Genomic DNA, 15,554 nt, shown 5'->3' with positions numbered 1-15,554 from the left:
CGTCACCAGAACAGCTATGCCCCCCCTTTTCTCCCAGCCACCAGGGGCACGGAGTTTATGAATGCGGATGGTGTTCATGAACGCAGTGCCTTATTTGTGGATTTCGCCTTTCATGGGGGATGTGAGAATGTATCCCCCATGAATGGCGAGGGTTGCCTGTACTGAATCTGGCATAGAGACTTGAGCAGGTGGGCTGAGACTTGTAATGAGGTTTGTTGTTTTTTTTCTTTTTTTTAACTGTTCCTTTTTACTTAAATTAAATCATATCAATGTACTGAAGCTAGAAACCTTTACAGGAGTGTGCCATTTCTAATAAAGCATCTGCTGGAAAGGTTGCTCCGGTACAGGATGAAATTTCTGGTCAAAACCAGAAAGCGTTCATATGCAATTCCAGAATGTGCAGTATCCCAGTGCTAAGGAGAGCATGAACTTGTACTTGGGCCTCCCACATCTTAAGCAAGTACTTTGATGGGGTGGGTTGCCCCCTTTGTTTCCTGCATAAAACTTATAAATAGTTGGGTACCATGTGGAACAGGCAGCTTTCTGAAAGCTCAGAAGTTCTTGGAAGGGAAATGTTTCCTCCCAGCTCTACTTAACTTTTTGTGCAAGATTTCTATCTGGCTGTGTAATTGCATTCATGTAGTATAACCTGACTGATAATACTTAATCCCTCACTCATCCCTCCTGCCCTGTTGAAGAGGCAAGAATTTAGTACATGTAGCTTGAATACGCAGGGTTTCAGTATTTAAAATATTTGTTTGGATTCGTTAGAAAAAAAACACTTGGGCTTTTGGCTGGGATGCAAAGTGATTGTTTAACATGAAAAGAGGCTGAGGGATGAGTAAGTAGGACTGAACTCATCCACTGAAGCTGTAGAAGTGAATTGAACTAAAATGTTCTGGTTTGCTGATCCATGAACAAGTTCTTAGGACTTCAGTGTAGTGGTAGTCAGACCAATCGCATTATTGACAAAATAAGATAGGATGGTAACAAAATAATTGTAATTCAATGAGTTACTCATGGTGAGTCTTTGTCCAATGCTGGTTCCATTTAATTATTGGGTAGTTCCTAATCTAATGTTTTCTTTGAGGAGGGGTAGAATAACGCTTTCTTTTTTTCTTCTGCTCAAAGATCCACATCCAGCGAACAGAAGGGTGTGACCACATGACCTGTTCACAATGTAACACTAATTTCTGTTACCGTTGCGGGGAGAGATACCGCCAGCTCCGTTTCTTTGGAGATCACACGTCAAACCTCAGTATCTTTGGATGCAAATACCGCTGCCTCCCCGAGAGACCGCATTTAAGGAGATTAGTGCGAGGCTCTGTCTGTGGTGAGTGGATGACATATGTTGTGGAGAGCTGCGTTATGAAGTGATTACTGATAATCATTAATGTATTGGAGAATTGGTCTTATTGATATAAATTGTTCTAAAATATAGCCAAAAAATTTCTCATTATGAAATTGGCTTGTCCAAATAATGCTGCAATAAAAATAAATTTAGCATTTGGAATCTTTTTATCAAAAGGTTACAGACAGCCATTCTTTACTTTGCTAATGGAGTTCTCTGGTATTCAGCTTTTTAAATAGCACATTACTCTAGCAAGCTAATTGGTAAAACTGCACACCAATGCTAAATAATCCAGTATTATGCTTTAGAGAAAATTGTCATGTACTCACACTTTAAGATGCAGCAATGATATAAATTACAAAAAGATAGGAATTGGAAATGTTATGATGTAGCTGTTTATATAGCAATACCCTTGCAATTTTAACCCCAATTCATTCAGGTTTAAATTAAATAAATTTTTAGCTAACATGTATTGCTAGAGAAGCCTGAAAACATGATGGTTACATTGCTCCAGAGCAACAGCTCCGTTTTCCCTTTAAATCAGTGTAAAGTTTTAGATTTGTCCATAACCTAAGTATTCTTTTGCTGTGGCTTGAAGTACTTAAATCACTTCCAGTCCCTCAATCACCACCTCTCCTCAGGGTACTACACCTAGCAATATAGAAGCTCCACCAGAAAATGATGTAACCCAACAGTGTCAAAGATAATGGCTTCTGGGCCAGATCTGACCGATGGAGCTGTCATCCAGCCTGTGGAGCTGTCTACAGGGCTGGGAACTTGGTTGTGGGGGGCGGGTGGAACTGTTAATTGTCTGTTTCTGAAGCCTTGGCAGTTAATGCTGCTGATGCTCACCCCATCACCAAATTTCTGGCCCTGTGAGCCAGATCCAGAGTGCAGAGCTGTGTCGCCTGCAGGCCTGAAATCTGGGAGTGGAATGAGTGATGTCTGTACTGGCTCTGGAAGCAATGGCAGTTAATGCTGCCACTGCAAATTACCAGCCCTGTGACGATCCCCATGGACCAGATGACATACTTTGTGCTCTAGATCTAGCCTGTGGACTGATCTTGAGCAACTCATTTGGTCTGTGGAGCCAAATGAGTTTAAGTTCTTTGCTATAAGCTATTTGGAAAGTTACTGCAACTATATATTTTCTTACTGATATGAATAGTCTTTAAAAACAAAATTTTCCTTAATCCAGTTGTATAGATTCTGGATGGAGAAGAGGGGAGAGTTGGGGGAAGGAGGGCTTTTTTTTTTTTTTTTAATAAATTCAGCCTCTTATTTCCTTGGGATACCTACTGGGTACTATTGATGAGAACTAGCCCTTAAACACCATATTTTCTTACACGCCACGTGCCCTCAAATAAGACATGTAGCTTGTTTTGGTATGGCAGAATGAAAGAGAAAAGATTTTTCCAAAGCTATCCCTGCCACAACATGAGTTCACAAAAATTGCTGGTGATTTGGCAGTGGTTTTGATGGGGTTAAAGCTTGAGCTGTGGAGTTTGTAAGGACAGAGTGAGTGACCTAAGCAGTAGGTTTTGCCTGTCTTCCTGAGCCTAGGAAGGGTTGGGATGGTAGATTCTGGCAACCATTACTGTGACCATATGTGTCAATCCAGAATGGAAATCAACTTCCTCATTTAACAGAAGCACCCCTATTATGGAGGGCTAATATTGGGGGGAGGCATGTGTATGATCTGTAAGTATAGAAGCTCTCTAAAACTGTTGTGAATTAATAACTTATGGAGGAGATATTTGAGTTTCCAAAAGTGTTTCAGAACTTTATCTGCTATCATGGGGGCTTGGCAGTGAGTTTAATGACCACGCATATTAACCAATTTTCCTTGCTCTTTTGTCTCTTGCAAAGAAATTTCCTTTTTAATTATTCCATATTAAAAAAGAGGTGAAGTTGTCAGTATGCACATAATGACCTCACCTTTGACTGTAAGGGAGAGCTGAAAGCTTTTTTTGTTCTGTCTCTCAGCTTAGGTTGGAAAAATGTATAAAGTGGATCTTCTGACCAAACCCTGGGTTTCATTTTGTAAAATCAGACCACTCAAATTTGTCTCTTATAGGAATAGGAAAATGCTCAAACTTTGAAACAACTTCCTGTGAACTTTGGTTCAGGCTTCAAACAAAAATAAATTCCTAACGGGCCCATCCCTATTACAAGGACCAAACTTAATGCTTTTGGTACTGTGGGTTGCTTTTGAGCTACGTATGTCTCTTATCATATTTTTTTTTTAAGTCAAGAGCAAGCACTTGAAAAAGAGAAAAAAGGAAAAGAAAATGATGATGTGCTGGATCTGCAACTCCTATAATTTGTCATAACTCCAGAAAAAACAAGAAGAAAGCAGTATGCATAACTTACTTGTTTGATATGTTGCCTAGAGGGGAATTCTTTAAACTGGAGAAGATGGGGATTAGCACAAAAATTGTAAATCTAAGGAGCTTGATAAAAGATTGATAGCATGTTGCATAGAAGTGAGCTACCACACTAGAGGGAAGTGACTAGTAGAATTTCTCAGAATTAGTTTTGGACATAATCTTGTTTAATGTTTTTGTTAATGACCTTGCACAAAAGGAGGATTTTGCTAATGAAATAAATAGCAGAATACTACAAAAAATCAACAAATTTCATGCTGAAAACTGAAAAGAACTGAATGACTTGAACCTGATTTAAGATTCATAAGTGCACCTAATGTCCTCTTGACAGATTAGATTAGGATAAGATTCAGTTATCTGCTGCAGAGTAAAGTTTGATGTATTAATCTGTTGTGAGTTTATCTCCTGACAGCAAAAAAAAAAAAAAAGAAAGAAAAAACCCTCTTAAACTCTGTTAAGAAATAACTCATTTTTAGTTCAGCCAATGAAACATGCCATCTTAATTGAAAATCTTTGTTATCAGATGTTCTTATAACATTTGGATCATCTTTGGGACAGAGCCTGTTCTTAGGAACTTTTAAATGCCTCTGAACCAGAACTGGAAAATAATTTCAGAGTGGTTTTTGATATGGTCTACAGTCAAATTTAAATGGGGGAGTTGGATTTTGTAAATGTGAATCCATATCTTTCTATGCAGCACCAGAAATGGAGAGGTGGAGAGACTCCACCTATAAAATTGTTTTAAGTCTATCTCTCTTCCTTAAATGGAAATAAAGCATGTTAGAAAAAATATGTAGTGTAACTTATAGTAATATATCTAATGAAGCATGGTAAGTATGAAGTATAGTATAAATTAGTCTTACTGTAGCAAAAAGTGGGAATTCCTGTCTGTCTGCACTATAGTAAAACGTATTGGCTGCCTATATGCATGCTTGGGGGAAGAGGTGTGTTTTAATTAAAGTGGTTCCTGGACAGCTGCTCTAATTGAAACAGCTTATTCTCACATGAATTAAGCCCCTGCACATTTCCAAATGGCCATGGGATGCTTTAGCTAAAGCTCATTCGATGACGTTTAGATAAAGCTTCCCTATGGCCGTCTTGAAACGTGGGGGCTTAATACACATGACGGTGAGGCAACACTGGAGCATTCCAATTAGAACTCTAACGAGTACGTCTGTAGGCACTCATTAGTCCTTAGGGCTGGAACCCACTGAGTATATAGCATTGTGGTGAAGGAATGGTGCCTTCTCCCTTTAAGTTCCAAGTTACTGAAATATCTCTAACAGCATTTCACTATGTGCTCTATCTTTTCTGGGGAGGAAAATCTTTGTCTTTGAACAAAGGTGTTGTCTTGGAAATAACTAAGACTATGATATAAAGTTTCCTGGTTATGTTTTTACCCTGCAATCCTGATTTTAAGTTTTGTTTTATTTTATATATATATATATATATATATAAATAAAAGGAAAAGTTGCACAGCGGACTTGGTGGGCTGGCATAATAGCTGCTTTGAAGCAAATATTTCAATTTGGAAAAACTGCTTTTGCTTATGATGATAGTCCCTTCTGTACTAAAAATGGATGATGACATTGCCTAGTAAGAATAAAAACATACCATAGCTCATAAAGATGAAACTAATAACTCCTCTTGAAAAATATAAAGAATTAGAGCAAAGGTACCCACAGCCAGCAGGTTTTTTAAGGGACTTAGTCCCCTGCATCCAGGAAATGCAGTAAGATAAAGAACTGGTGCCTTCTCTTCACAGGGGCTGAGAAGTTCATGTAGAATGCAAGGTAGATATGTACCTTACACACTAACTAAATCAAATATAATATAGCATAAGCTTTTGTGTGAGGTCAAGTTCACTTAAGATGCCGTGAAAGGAATTTCATCCTATCCTCTGGCTGATTTGTCAAAACAATGGCGTTCTGAACTCAAGTTGGAAGGAGCTGGGACTGCGAATCCCATAGACTGTGAACAGTGGGAAGAGGGAAGGAGGTAGGGGAGGGAAGAAGGGAACATCTCTTAAATTTATTAAACTACTTAACTGGATTTAGAGAATTTTTAAGTGAATTAAGCAGTTAATCTTGTGCTATATATAGTATTAGTTACTTGCTTCATAGCAGTGCAAGCTCATAAACCATAAAACTAATTATAAAGACTGAAGGTTTTTACATCGAAGGGTGTGGACTAATGGACAAATAATCCAAAATTTATGGGGAGGCTAAAATCTAAACTGGTGCAGTTTACTTGCAAATGAAACAAATGCCGTATTACCTGGGTTTTGCTTCCACTTACCACAGAATAGAGCAGACACACGAAGTAGTTGGCATGCATTGACTGCTTTAATCTAGAAAGATTTGTTCTGTTTACACCCACAAACAGCTGTTCATTTTGTCCTAGATCTACAATTCAGAAATGGTATATATTCTAATGTCTTCAATTTCTACTGCAACTCCAAAACTGAGTGCCTAATTCAGTTAATACGTATATTTTTATGCAGTTTATGCATTGCAAAAATCAGTATATTTTCTCAGTGTCCAGTCTTATTAGACAACTATGTACAGAAGCCAAGCATCTTGCAATCCATCTGGTTGATAACAAGGCTTCATATTTATTTGATTTTTAGTCTTTTTTTTTTTTTTTTCCCCCCCTCTAAATCCAGATCGGGATTGAGGTTATGATTCGAGACTACTTAGACTTGTCTATTTCTGTTGATGTGCATCATGGATACAAAAACTGTAGCAACACTGTTGTTAAACAGGTATTGAGATTTGCACTCAAAGGGCTGTTTCCATCACTAGTGTTAATTATCAAGTTTAGCAGTCATTCTCCATAGGGCAATAAATGCTCTTGGGCAGGGGTTAGCAACCTTTTGTGAACACAGGCCCCAGCTTGCAACCTGGTAGGCCACCATTCCCCTGCAGCTATTCCACCAACAGTGCGCAGAGGCAGCAGAGAGTAAAAGCAGCCCTCTGTGGGCTGTAGCAACTGGCTGGAGTTACTGAAAGTGATTTGGCTCGCCATTAGCAAAAAGCAGGCCAGATCAAACATCTGGGGAATCGGCACATCCTTAGTAAAATGTGAACCCAAGTTGGACTTTAGTGGGCTGGATCCAATCCTTTTGTGGGCCAGATCCAGCCCACAGGCTGTACATTGCTGACCCCTGCCCTTAGTGTTTCTTTAGTAAAATTAAATTGTGCAAAGTAAAAGATTTATTGAGGAATAAACAGGTTCGTCAGCACATAGCAGTTGATTCAGAGTACCAGCTCTGTCACTTTGAAGAAAAAAACATTAAGGGCATGTCTACATTGCAAATTTACCATGCCAGGCAGTGGCACTATTATGTGTGTGTTAGCATCATTAGCTGGAAACTGTGTAGTTTTGTTTAGTACTTACTGGTCTGCCCCTAGCACCATGTGAACGCAACTACATTGCTTCCAGGTTGGGAGGTGGCATATATGGAACAGTGCAGGTGTTTGAGCTTGCTGCTGCCAAGTATGCTAAGTGTGCCATATAGATGCACTGTGAGATGTTAGCAAATATTTACAACTATTAATGAGTTGATCCTTCTTGTGCTTGATGGCTGCATCCATACAAGCGTGGATGTTTGTTTCCCCAAGGACAAGAAGCACCCTGTGCCACTGCTACTTGTCTCTGAGGAACACCTGTGCCACGCGCTCTCTGACATATGGCAAGTTACCCCGGGTAGGGAAGGGGAGGGTTCTGGGGCACTGTGCTGGCAGCCTTATCTGGGGGCCTCCTGGGAGTGCATCAACGGCGATCCTGCAGCTGAGAGCCTGGCTGGCAGCCAGAGAATGGCTCTGGCCAGGCAGGCTCCTATTTTGGGTGACATGCGCTGTCCCCACATGCACTGCCCCTGGGATCTCCTGGGGTCAAAAAAACCACCTGTGCTGCTACCTTGCAGCATGAAATACACCTGAATACTGCATAGGCGCACTCGTCTGGACGTGGCCAAAGAGCTTAAATTTCACAAAATGTGTTAAGTGGGAAAGAAATGACCTGGCAAAGGATTAATTTTATTATCATAGATCCTTGGGCTGTTCATTTTGAACCAGAACCCTATTCTGGCAGGCCCTGTAAAAAAACACAAAACAAAAAGATGTCCTTGCACCAAAAAATTTAGGATCCAAGATAAGAGAAAAATAGATGAGGAAGATGGGGAGCACAAAAACAGAACAGTCAGGGATGTATCCTCTAGCTCTTGTATCAATGAAAGCAGATGCCAGGGAAGGTATTGAACAAAGGAGAGATTACTTGCATACCCTGTTCATACATTCCCCATCTAAAGCAGTGGTAGCCAAACTTTGGCAAGCGTACTACAAGGTAAGCCCTATGCTCCAACCTCAAGTGTTATTCTGATCTCCTTCCCCTCTGATCTGCCACATGGCATGCACAGATGCTGACCATGCCATGGGTGAATCACCACTGCTTTATTCTGTTTCTGTTAATACAGTTTATAAATCATTAGTGACCCCTAAAAAGTAGGAACTCTGATAATTCTAGAGCTGGGTGTCAAAAATATGGCTCATGGGCCATATTTTATCATCTTTATCATCTGTCCTGGGTGCTGCCTGTGAGTTTTTTGAACTGGCCACACACCACATACTCGTCCTCATTGTGGCCCTGGCCCTGAACCCACATGCCACATGTGCTGCATACTGCACACAGCATGCAGAGATGGTTCGAGGCACGTGCTAAGTGCAGCTGTGGGGCCAGTCTTTGAGCCCAATCCAGTATGCAGACTGGATCTGCACCCTTCATGCAGCCCATGGGGCCAGATTAATTTGATACCCGTGTTCTAGAGGGAATATATTAAAATGGGCATTGAGACCACTGAAGTTCTAAAAAATGACTGCTGCTTTGAGACAAATTCCTTACATAATAACTGAAACCTAACATTACTGCATATCTGCTACAAATTTAATAATGCAATTAATATACCTTTAGAGTGTATATCCCCAACACCAGATGTGCAAGTTCTGGAATGTTATAAATGACAAAGCTTTGTGGAATTCAGGATTTGTCTTGGGCTTTCATGGTTTCAAAGACCAGAAAAACTAACTATGAGCAGGGAAATAAAGCAAATAGGCTCTTCTCTCAGGATTGTCTAATGAATTTTCTGAGCAAGAAACAACCATTCCCGGCAACTGCCTCCCCACTGCACATCTCTGGAGCAGGGGGTCAAATTCTTATGAAAAGACTTTGGCAAAAGATGTGACCAGTGTTGAGAAGCACCAGCTGTATGACAAGTCAGGAACATCAGGGAAACTGGATGCAGAGAGAAACCCCACATCCTTCCAGGAGTTATGCAGAGTAATTGGAGCAGGTGCTAGAGAAACATAGTGGTATAAGGTAGGGCAGTGTGTGTGTGGGGGGGGGGGGGTTCAGTGGGACATTCTCATCTCCCTTTCAGGTAATGCTGCTGGAGCAGCAGCCAGGGACTTTTAAGTCCCCGTGGGGGGGGGTGTGGGTGGGGGGGGGGGGTGTTGCAGTGGCACATTCTCATCTCCCTTTCAGGTAATGCTGCTGGAGCAGCAGCCAGGGACTTTTAAGTCCCCTAAGTAGATATGAATCCACCACTCCTCCGACTCTCAGCACCTGCTCCCTTCTCCTCTGTGCTCAGCAGTAGCTTCCTTCCACTCCTTTTCCTCCCTGCTCCCCTGCCTGGCCCTGCCGCTGTCCCTGGCTGACCTGGGCCCAGGGGAACTTCAACGCTGCTCTTCCCTGCTCTGGCCAGGCTGCAGGTGGAGCTGGGTTCAGCTCCAAACATTAGTGGTGATGGGCAGATTCTGCCCCCTGCCCACTCCCCTAGGTGTTCCCCAACAAGAGTACATCCCTGTCCCCAGCAGCAGCTGCAGCTAGGACAGCATTAATGATAAGTAGGTCTCTGAGCCCAGAGGCAGAAGTAGAGAGTGAGTGAGGGAATGGAAGGGCAGGGGAGATGCCTTTGAGCATAGAGGGTGGGGGAGAGGGTGCCAAAAGTGAGGAGGGAGGTTTATTACCTGTCTCAAGGACTTAAAAACCTAAAAAAAAGTGCCCAGCTGCTGTTCCCACAGTGTGGTCTACCTACCCTGGGGGAGAGACTAAGAGCAGGGGTACAGCCACCCTTGTAGCACTGGTTGTTGCTCCTGTATCTCCCCTTTAAAAACCATGGAACTGCATATACATGTTGTAATTATTTGAAAATGTAAACATATCACAGCTGTGGTTCCTCCCTAGCCAGCCATTGCCCTGCTTTTCTTTGCCTTTCTGAAGGGAAATATCATAGATCAGTCTCTGAATTCCAAAGAGCAGTTTGTGCTCACAGGTGAAACCAGACAGGAAATGAGAAGTGCTTTTTGAAACCTCCTCACCACATGCATCAAGATAAGGCACAGGTATAAATAATAATGCAATGAGGACAGATGCAGAAAACCTAACTTAGCAGACACCACTGTGGCTGTTCATCATTTAGCTCACCAATTCAGCAAATGTAACTGTGCCTGTTTGTTTCTCTGGAGTTAAAAGAACTTAGGGATGTTACATCAATTTAGAGGAATAAAATTTGATTAGAGAGCCTGCTAAACCTTTGAGTCTTCCACAGACCTATGAGGAATATCTGTGGAAGTTCACAGGAGGATAAAAAAGAAAAGGATGTTTCATGAGATCATAAAGAAGAAATGAATGAAAAATCTGGTCTCAGTTACTGTTTTAAAAGCATTGAGATTAGTGGACATTTGTAGCAGGGGCAGATCCAAGGGGCAAATTCAATGGTGTGGACACGCACCTCTTCCATTGCTCCTGCTGGTATCCCCAGCTAACCTAGGCTGCTCCTGACCTGCTCCTCCCCCACAGTGCAGGAAGTAGCTGCATGGAGAGCCTAGCTCAGCTGAGGGCAATGGCATGCAGACTCCTTCTTCCAGTGCCTGCTCCTGGCCAGTGGGGGGATGCCTGTGGGGAGAACAGGTGAGGAGGGAGCAGGGGCTGGAAGGAGGAACCTGCATGCTATAGCTGCTATCACTGTCTAAGCCTGGCAACCCATGCAACCACTTCCCACACCCCCTGACTGGAGTGGGGTGGAGGGAATGAGCAGCCTCAGCCCTGCACATCTACAGTCAGCTTCTGAGCCCCCTACTGAGGTCAGCTGGGGACAGCAGCAGCAGTGCTGGTGGGGCCAGGTTTATCCCCTTGTCATGCACCTGCTCCCTGCCTGGCTTCCCATGTCATTCAATCCATGCCTTGCCTTCATTCCCAATAGTTCAAGGGGTAGTATGCCACACCCCCTTTAGTATATCCTGGATCTGCCCATGCACTGTTGTGTCCTTTATTACAGAGTTGCTAAATGTTGTGGAAAACTGAAAGTTAAATAAACTACAAAACGTGTGCACAACTATGTGGCTTTATTTGCTTTGTAGAAGAAACAGATCTTAAGAATAAATTAAGAAAAGGTCTCTCTTGTTGGATGTTCTTGCATAAGCGATCTTATTCCCTCCCCCATCTACTGCTTTGCTCCCAGCCAGGTCTGTCTTCTCTGCCTTTCATCCCCTCCCTGCACCCTCTCCCTCCCCCCCATCCCACTTTGCTTCTCACCTGGTCAATCTTCTACTTCTCACTCTCTCCTTCACCTACTGCCTTGATCCCAGCCCAATCCCACTTAGACTCTCACCCCATCCCAAATCTGCTCCTCATCCTTGCCTCAACCTGTTGCTCTGCTTCTCACCTTCTTCTGCCACTTGGTTCTCTCCCTTATTCTTCATTCCACCCCCTGCCTGATCTGCCATGTGCCAAATAAATAGCTTCACTTGTGGTCCATTTGTGTTACATGCGCAGCAGGTTGGCCACTTCTGCTGCTATTGGAGACAGGATGCTGAGCCACATGTACCACTGACTCAACCCATCATGGTATTTACTATGTTCTTATTTAAGGAAATGAGTAAAAAGTCACTCTGCATTAAAATCATTTTTGGAACAACTCCTTTCTGAAATAAACCTGTTTTAAAAGTAGATGTGAACATTCACAAACTATATTGAGACCCAAATTTACTTTGTTAAAATAATGTAAATTGATTTAAAAAGAAAATCAAGTGGTATAAGTTCTCTGATGGAATTTTAGGAAACAGTTATAAAATGCTGTTTTTGTATATTTAACTGAATTCCAATCTCTATTCAATTGTACCTTGGATGGAATCCAAATCTTCATGGTACAAAGAATGATGAAGCTGTTAGTCAATATTATAGGAAGTATTAAGTACCTTTAGTCTTTCCCATCTTTCAGTGCGTGTATACTACACTCCTTACGTCAGTGAATAATCAGTGTTACATAAACCTAACTCAGCTAGCTTTAATGCTTTGACACATTGGACATTGAGTGCAGTTTGCTGATGGACCTTCAGTACTTAGAAACCTCTTTGGTGCCTGGCTTTAGTCTTGTTCCAGTGCTCAGATTCAAACAGATAACTGGACCAGAGAGATCAGAAAGGAATTTTCCCCCAGACCAGATTGGCAAGAACCACTATGACTTTTTGCCGCCTTGTGTAGCTTGCAGTATTTTCCCATTCCTAGGATCATCTGAATATACTTTAACCTAAGTTCCTTGCCATTGTAGTGTCCTGAGCCTTGCTTACACCTTTGTACCCCCCTACTCTTGGCCTGTGACATGTCATAGGATTTTTTATAGGATGCTTTGTAGCTGTGACGTACAAGGAGGGCCAGAATAGATGGTTATTTGGATCATTTTGGACATGTGGTTGCCTGTCAATGTAGGTAACCACACTCAGTGGCCTGGAGCACTTTTCACGTATTTTGTGGGTGGCTGGAAAGATTAAATAATATTGGGGATTGGATGAGGTAACCCTTGAGGTCCTTTCTGGCTCAGTGAGTCTGTGGTGGCAATTCTTAACTAGGGTGCCCCAGCCTACATGTAATTCATAAGATAAACCCAAAGATTTCAAATAGGAGTCCATAGCGTAAAAAATATTCTGCTCATTGTGGTCTTAATGAATTCTTTGCAGCAGAAGAATTGCTCTGTTACTTGTCCATAGTCAAGAAATGAATGAAAGCTAAAGCTGGCATTTTCTGAGGGATGTCTTGAGTCTAAAAAGGTTGAGGACCCAATGGTCCATGGTAACACTCATTTATTTAAATTATTTTTGTTTTTCAGCTGGAAAGTTGCTCATTACACCCCTAATACTGGTTTTGGGACTGGCACTGGGAGCCATAGCTATTGTAATAGGTAAGAACTGCATATAATGTAACGCCTAAAATGTGATAGCTATTTTGTCATGTGGAAGGTTGATGTTAACCAGCTATTTTTACAAAGAATAAGTCAAGAACACTCAAAGTTTGTCTACATTAAAGAAGTTTAGTCACTTTGACTATACGACTGACAGTAAAAACTTTTTTTTGTGATGACTCCGTTATTGATTTAAAACTGCTTATATTGTTGTTACTTAATCCTGGTTTGTGTTAAGCAAATTAAAGCTATGTTCAGGCTCAGGAGTCTTTTCTTCATATAGATATGTCAGCATGCTGTACTGTCAAAGCACTTCTGCAAGAGGCAGCTAGTCTTGCAGAGCTGCACTCTGCCCTATATCTATTATCTTTGGCAAGATAATAAGAATCTTGCCAAAGGTGAAAGACATTGTACTAACAGAAGCAGTGCTTACCACTGGAACTGACTGTATGGGCGTTTATAGACATGCTCCAGTGGGCAGGGGGCACTATAATTAGCATGGCTCTCTGAGCTGCACTAATTAAAGTGCCTAGAGCATCACGTGTATCAGCATCTCTGCACTGAAAAATGGCGGTGGGGACACTTTAACTGAATCTCGTTCAACAAGCTTCAGTTAAAGTGCCCCCGCCACCATTTTTCAGCATGGGGATGCCAATACACATGACGCTGGAGTCTCCTGCAGTGCGGTAATTACCACGCTTCAGCAGAGTTGATTGAGTCTGCTCCAACAAGCTGTGATTACAGCGCATTGGAGCAGCCTCCCTGCACGTGCATTGGAGCACTATGTTAGGGACTTCAGGCATGGTTACATTCATCACAGAGCACGGCTTTTTGCACCTCAACAGCACTGTTATGTCAGCAGAAGTCTGTAGTGTAGTCCCGGACTGAAATATACAGGTGTAGGACTCCTTTAACCTGGTATAACAGTGTCTGTATGTATAAGTCTTGAAGTAGGTAGGTCAGTAAAGATTTTAAAAGTTGAAAATGTTATAACTTTCTGTAAGTATCCACACATGTAATTAGCTTGGTTTTTCTAGGAAACTGTTTTAAAGATGAATTCCAATTTCCAGTAAAAGTTCGCATCTGTAGCTGATAGACTTATAGCAGTATAACTTTTCTAGCATGCTCCAAGTTGGTAAGGAAAGTACCTGTTAGTTGACTGCTGTATTTGGGGTATTTTACCTGTTGATGACCAATTCAAACATTGTTCTTAATCAGAATCTTGAATCCTAAGCCAGTTCCAGTTCTAGTACACTGGACGTTTTTCTAAGCATCAGTTAGTAGCATGGTTTTGGGGTAATATTTTTGTAGTGACCAGCAGACAAAACACTACAGTGATGCTGAGACAAAATGCTTTTGCTGGCAAAGGCTATTTTTTTGTACCAAACTAATATAAGCTGTACTGGCAAAAGCACTTCTTTGCCTCTGTCAACAGTATCTATGCTAGCAGGGTTCTGCTGTGTTATAACATGGTATACCATGGCAAAATTTTAAATTGTAAACTAGGCTGTGATCAGATTACTGAGATGATCATAAAGAGCAATATTGTGCAGTTTCAAAGACATATTGATTATTTATAGTAAATCTCTGAAATTGCAGTAATTATAGCAACATGTGCTGCCAATTTAGCTATAAAAGTAGTTTTCATAGGAGTTGTGAACCATTCAACAGACATAATTTCACAATCTGTATTTGACAGTTCTTTATGACATTTACCAAAGTAAAGGTAATGACTTTAGTAGTTTTTTGTAATAGTATGGTAGAACACTAATCTCTGAAAAACAAGGCCTCAGCCTTCTTACCAGTATGCATGAAGGAAAACTCAGGGCACCACTGTTTCAATTTGGAAGCTTAACTTCTCTTCTAAAAACTATTTTTTCACTATTACAAACTTGATTGTGGTAAAAAAAAAAAAAAAAACCCACTGTACTTTTACAGAACAACTTAAGAATAAAATAAGGTTTTGCCTGAAATGGGCTAAAAAATATGATATTAGCTTGTGTGTGTTAAAGACAAGGAACCTTTCAAACATGCTAAACTGGTCATGTTAAAACCTATGGGGAATCCTAGACTTTTAACTCAGCTAACATAGCATCTGCTAAAATAAATGTATCTGTGCACTTTAATATATTGGTTGACATATGCTAACATCCAACTTAATGACTAGCCTAGACAAGACTTAAGTGAAGGACATGGAATAATGTCCCTTTTTAGAGAATTTTTTATGTAATGATCTGACTGCTTCACAAATATTAATGAGGATAGTCCTTTTGAGGAGACTCAAACTAAAAAAAGGAGTGAAACTGTAGAGTAGTTAGTGACTAAAGAGAATTTGCTGCAAAACAGTATCTTCCATACTTGTCCAAATGTCTTTCCTAGGCAAAGTTCACAGAAATTTGTGAAGCAATATTTGAATACCGTTGTGGACACTAGATTCAACATATGTGCACATACAATTGACTATAGGTTTATTTGTTTGTTGGTTTGTTTTTAACTTGTTTTTTTTGTTTTTTCTTGGCAGGTTTATTTGCTTTCCCTATCTTTTGCCTTTGCGAAAAGCAGAAGAAAAGGTCACGGACAG

General features: G+C 41.2%; 1 protein-coding gene across 1 annotated transcript in view; it reads left to right on the top strand.

Annotated features, from left to right (window-relative positions):
• LOC102383271 (probable E3 ubiquitin-protein ligase RNF217) overlaps positions 1-15,554 on the top strand; it is a 59,255-nt gene that overhangs the window by 35,842 nt on the left and 7,859 nt on the right. Inside the window, exons 4-6 of the mRNA XM_025195526.1 lie at positions 1,132-1,333; positions 12,902-12,973; positions 15,495-15,554. Of these exons, the coding sequence (XP_025051311.1) occupies positions 1,132-1,333; positions 12,902-12,973; positions 15,495-15,554 (334 nt within the window). The remainder of the gene's footprint in view (positions 1-1,131; positions 1,334-12,901; positions 12,974-15,494) is intronic.

This window comes from Alligator sinensis, unplaced genomic scaffold (assembly GCF_000455745.1).
Source record: "Alligator sinensis unplaced genomic scaffold, ASM45574v1 scaffold1672_1, whole genome shotgun sequence".
In the NCBI taxonomy this organism is placed as follows: domain Eukaryota; kingdom Metazoa; phylum Chordata; order Crocodylia; family Alligatoridae; genus Alligator; species Alligator sinensis.
Note: the sequence above shows the minus strand (reverse complement) of the source record. Positions and strands in the feature narration are given on the sequence as shown.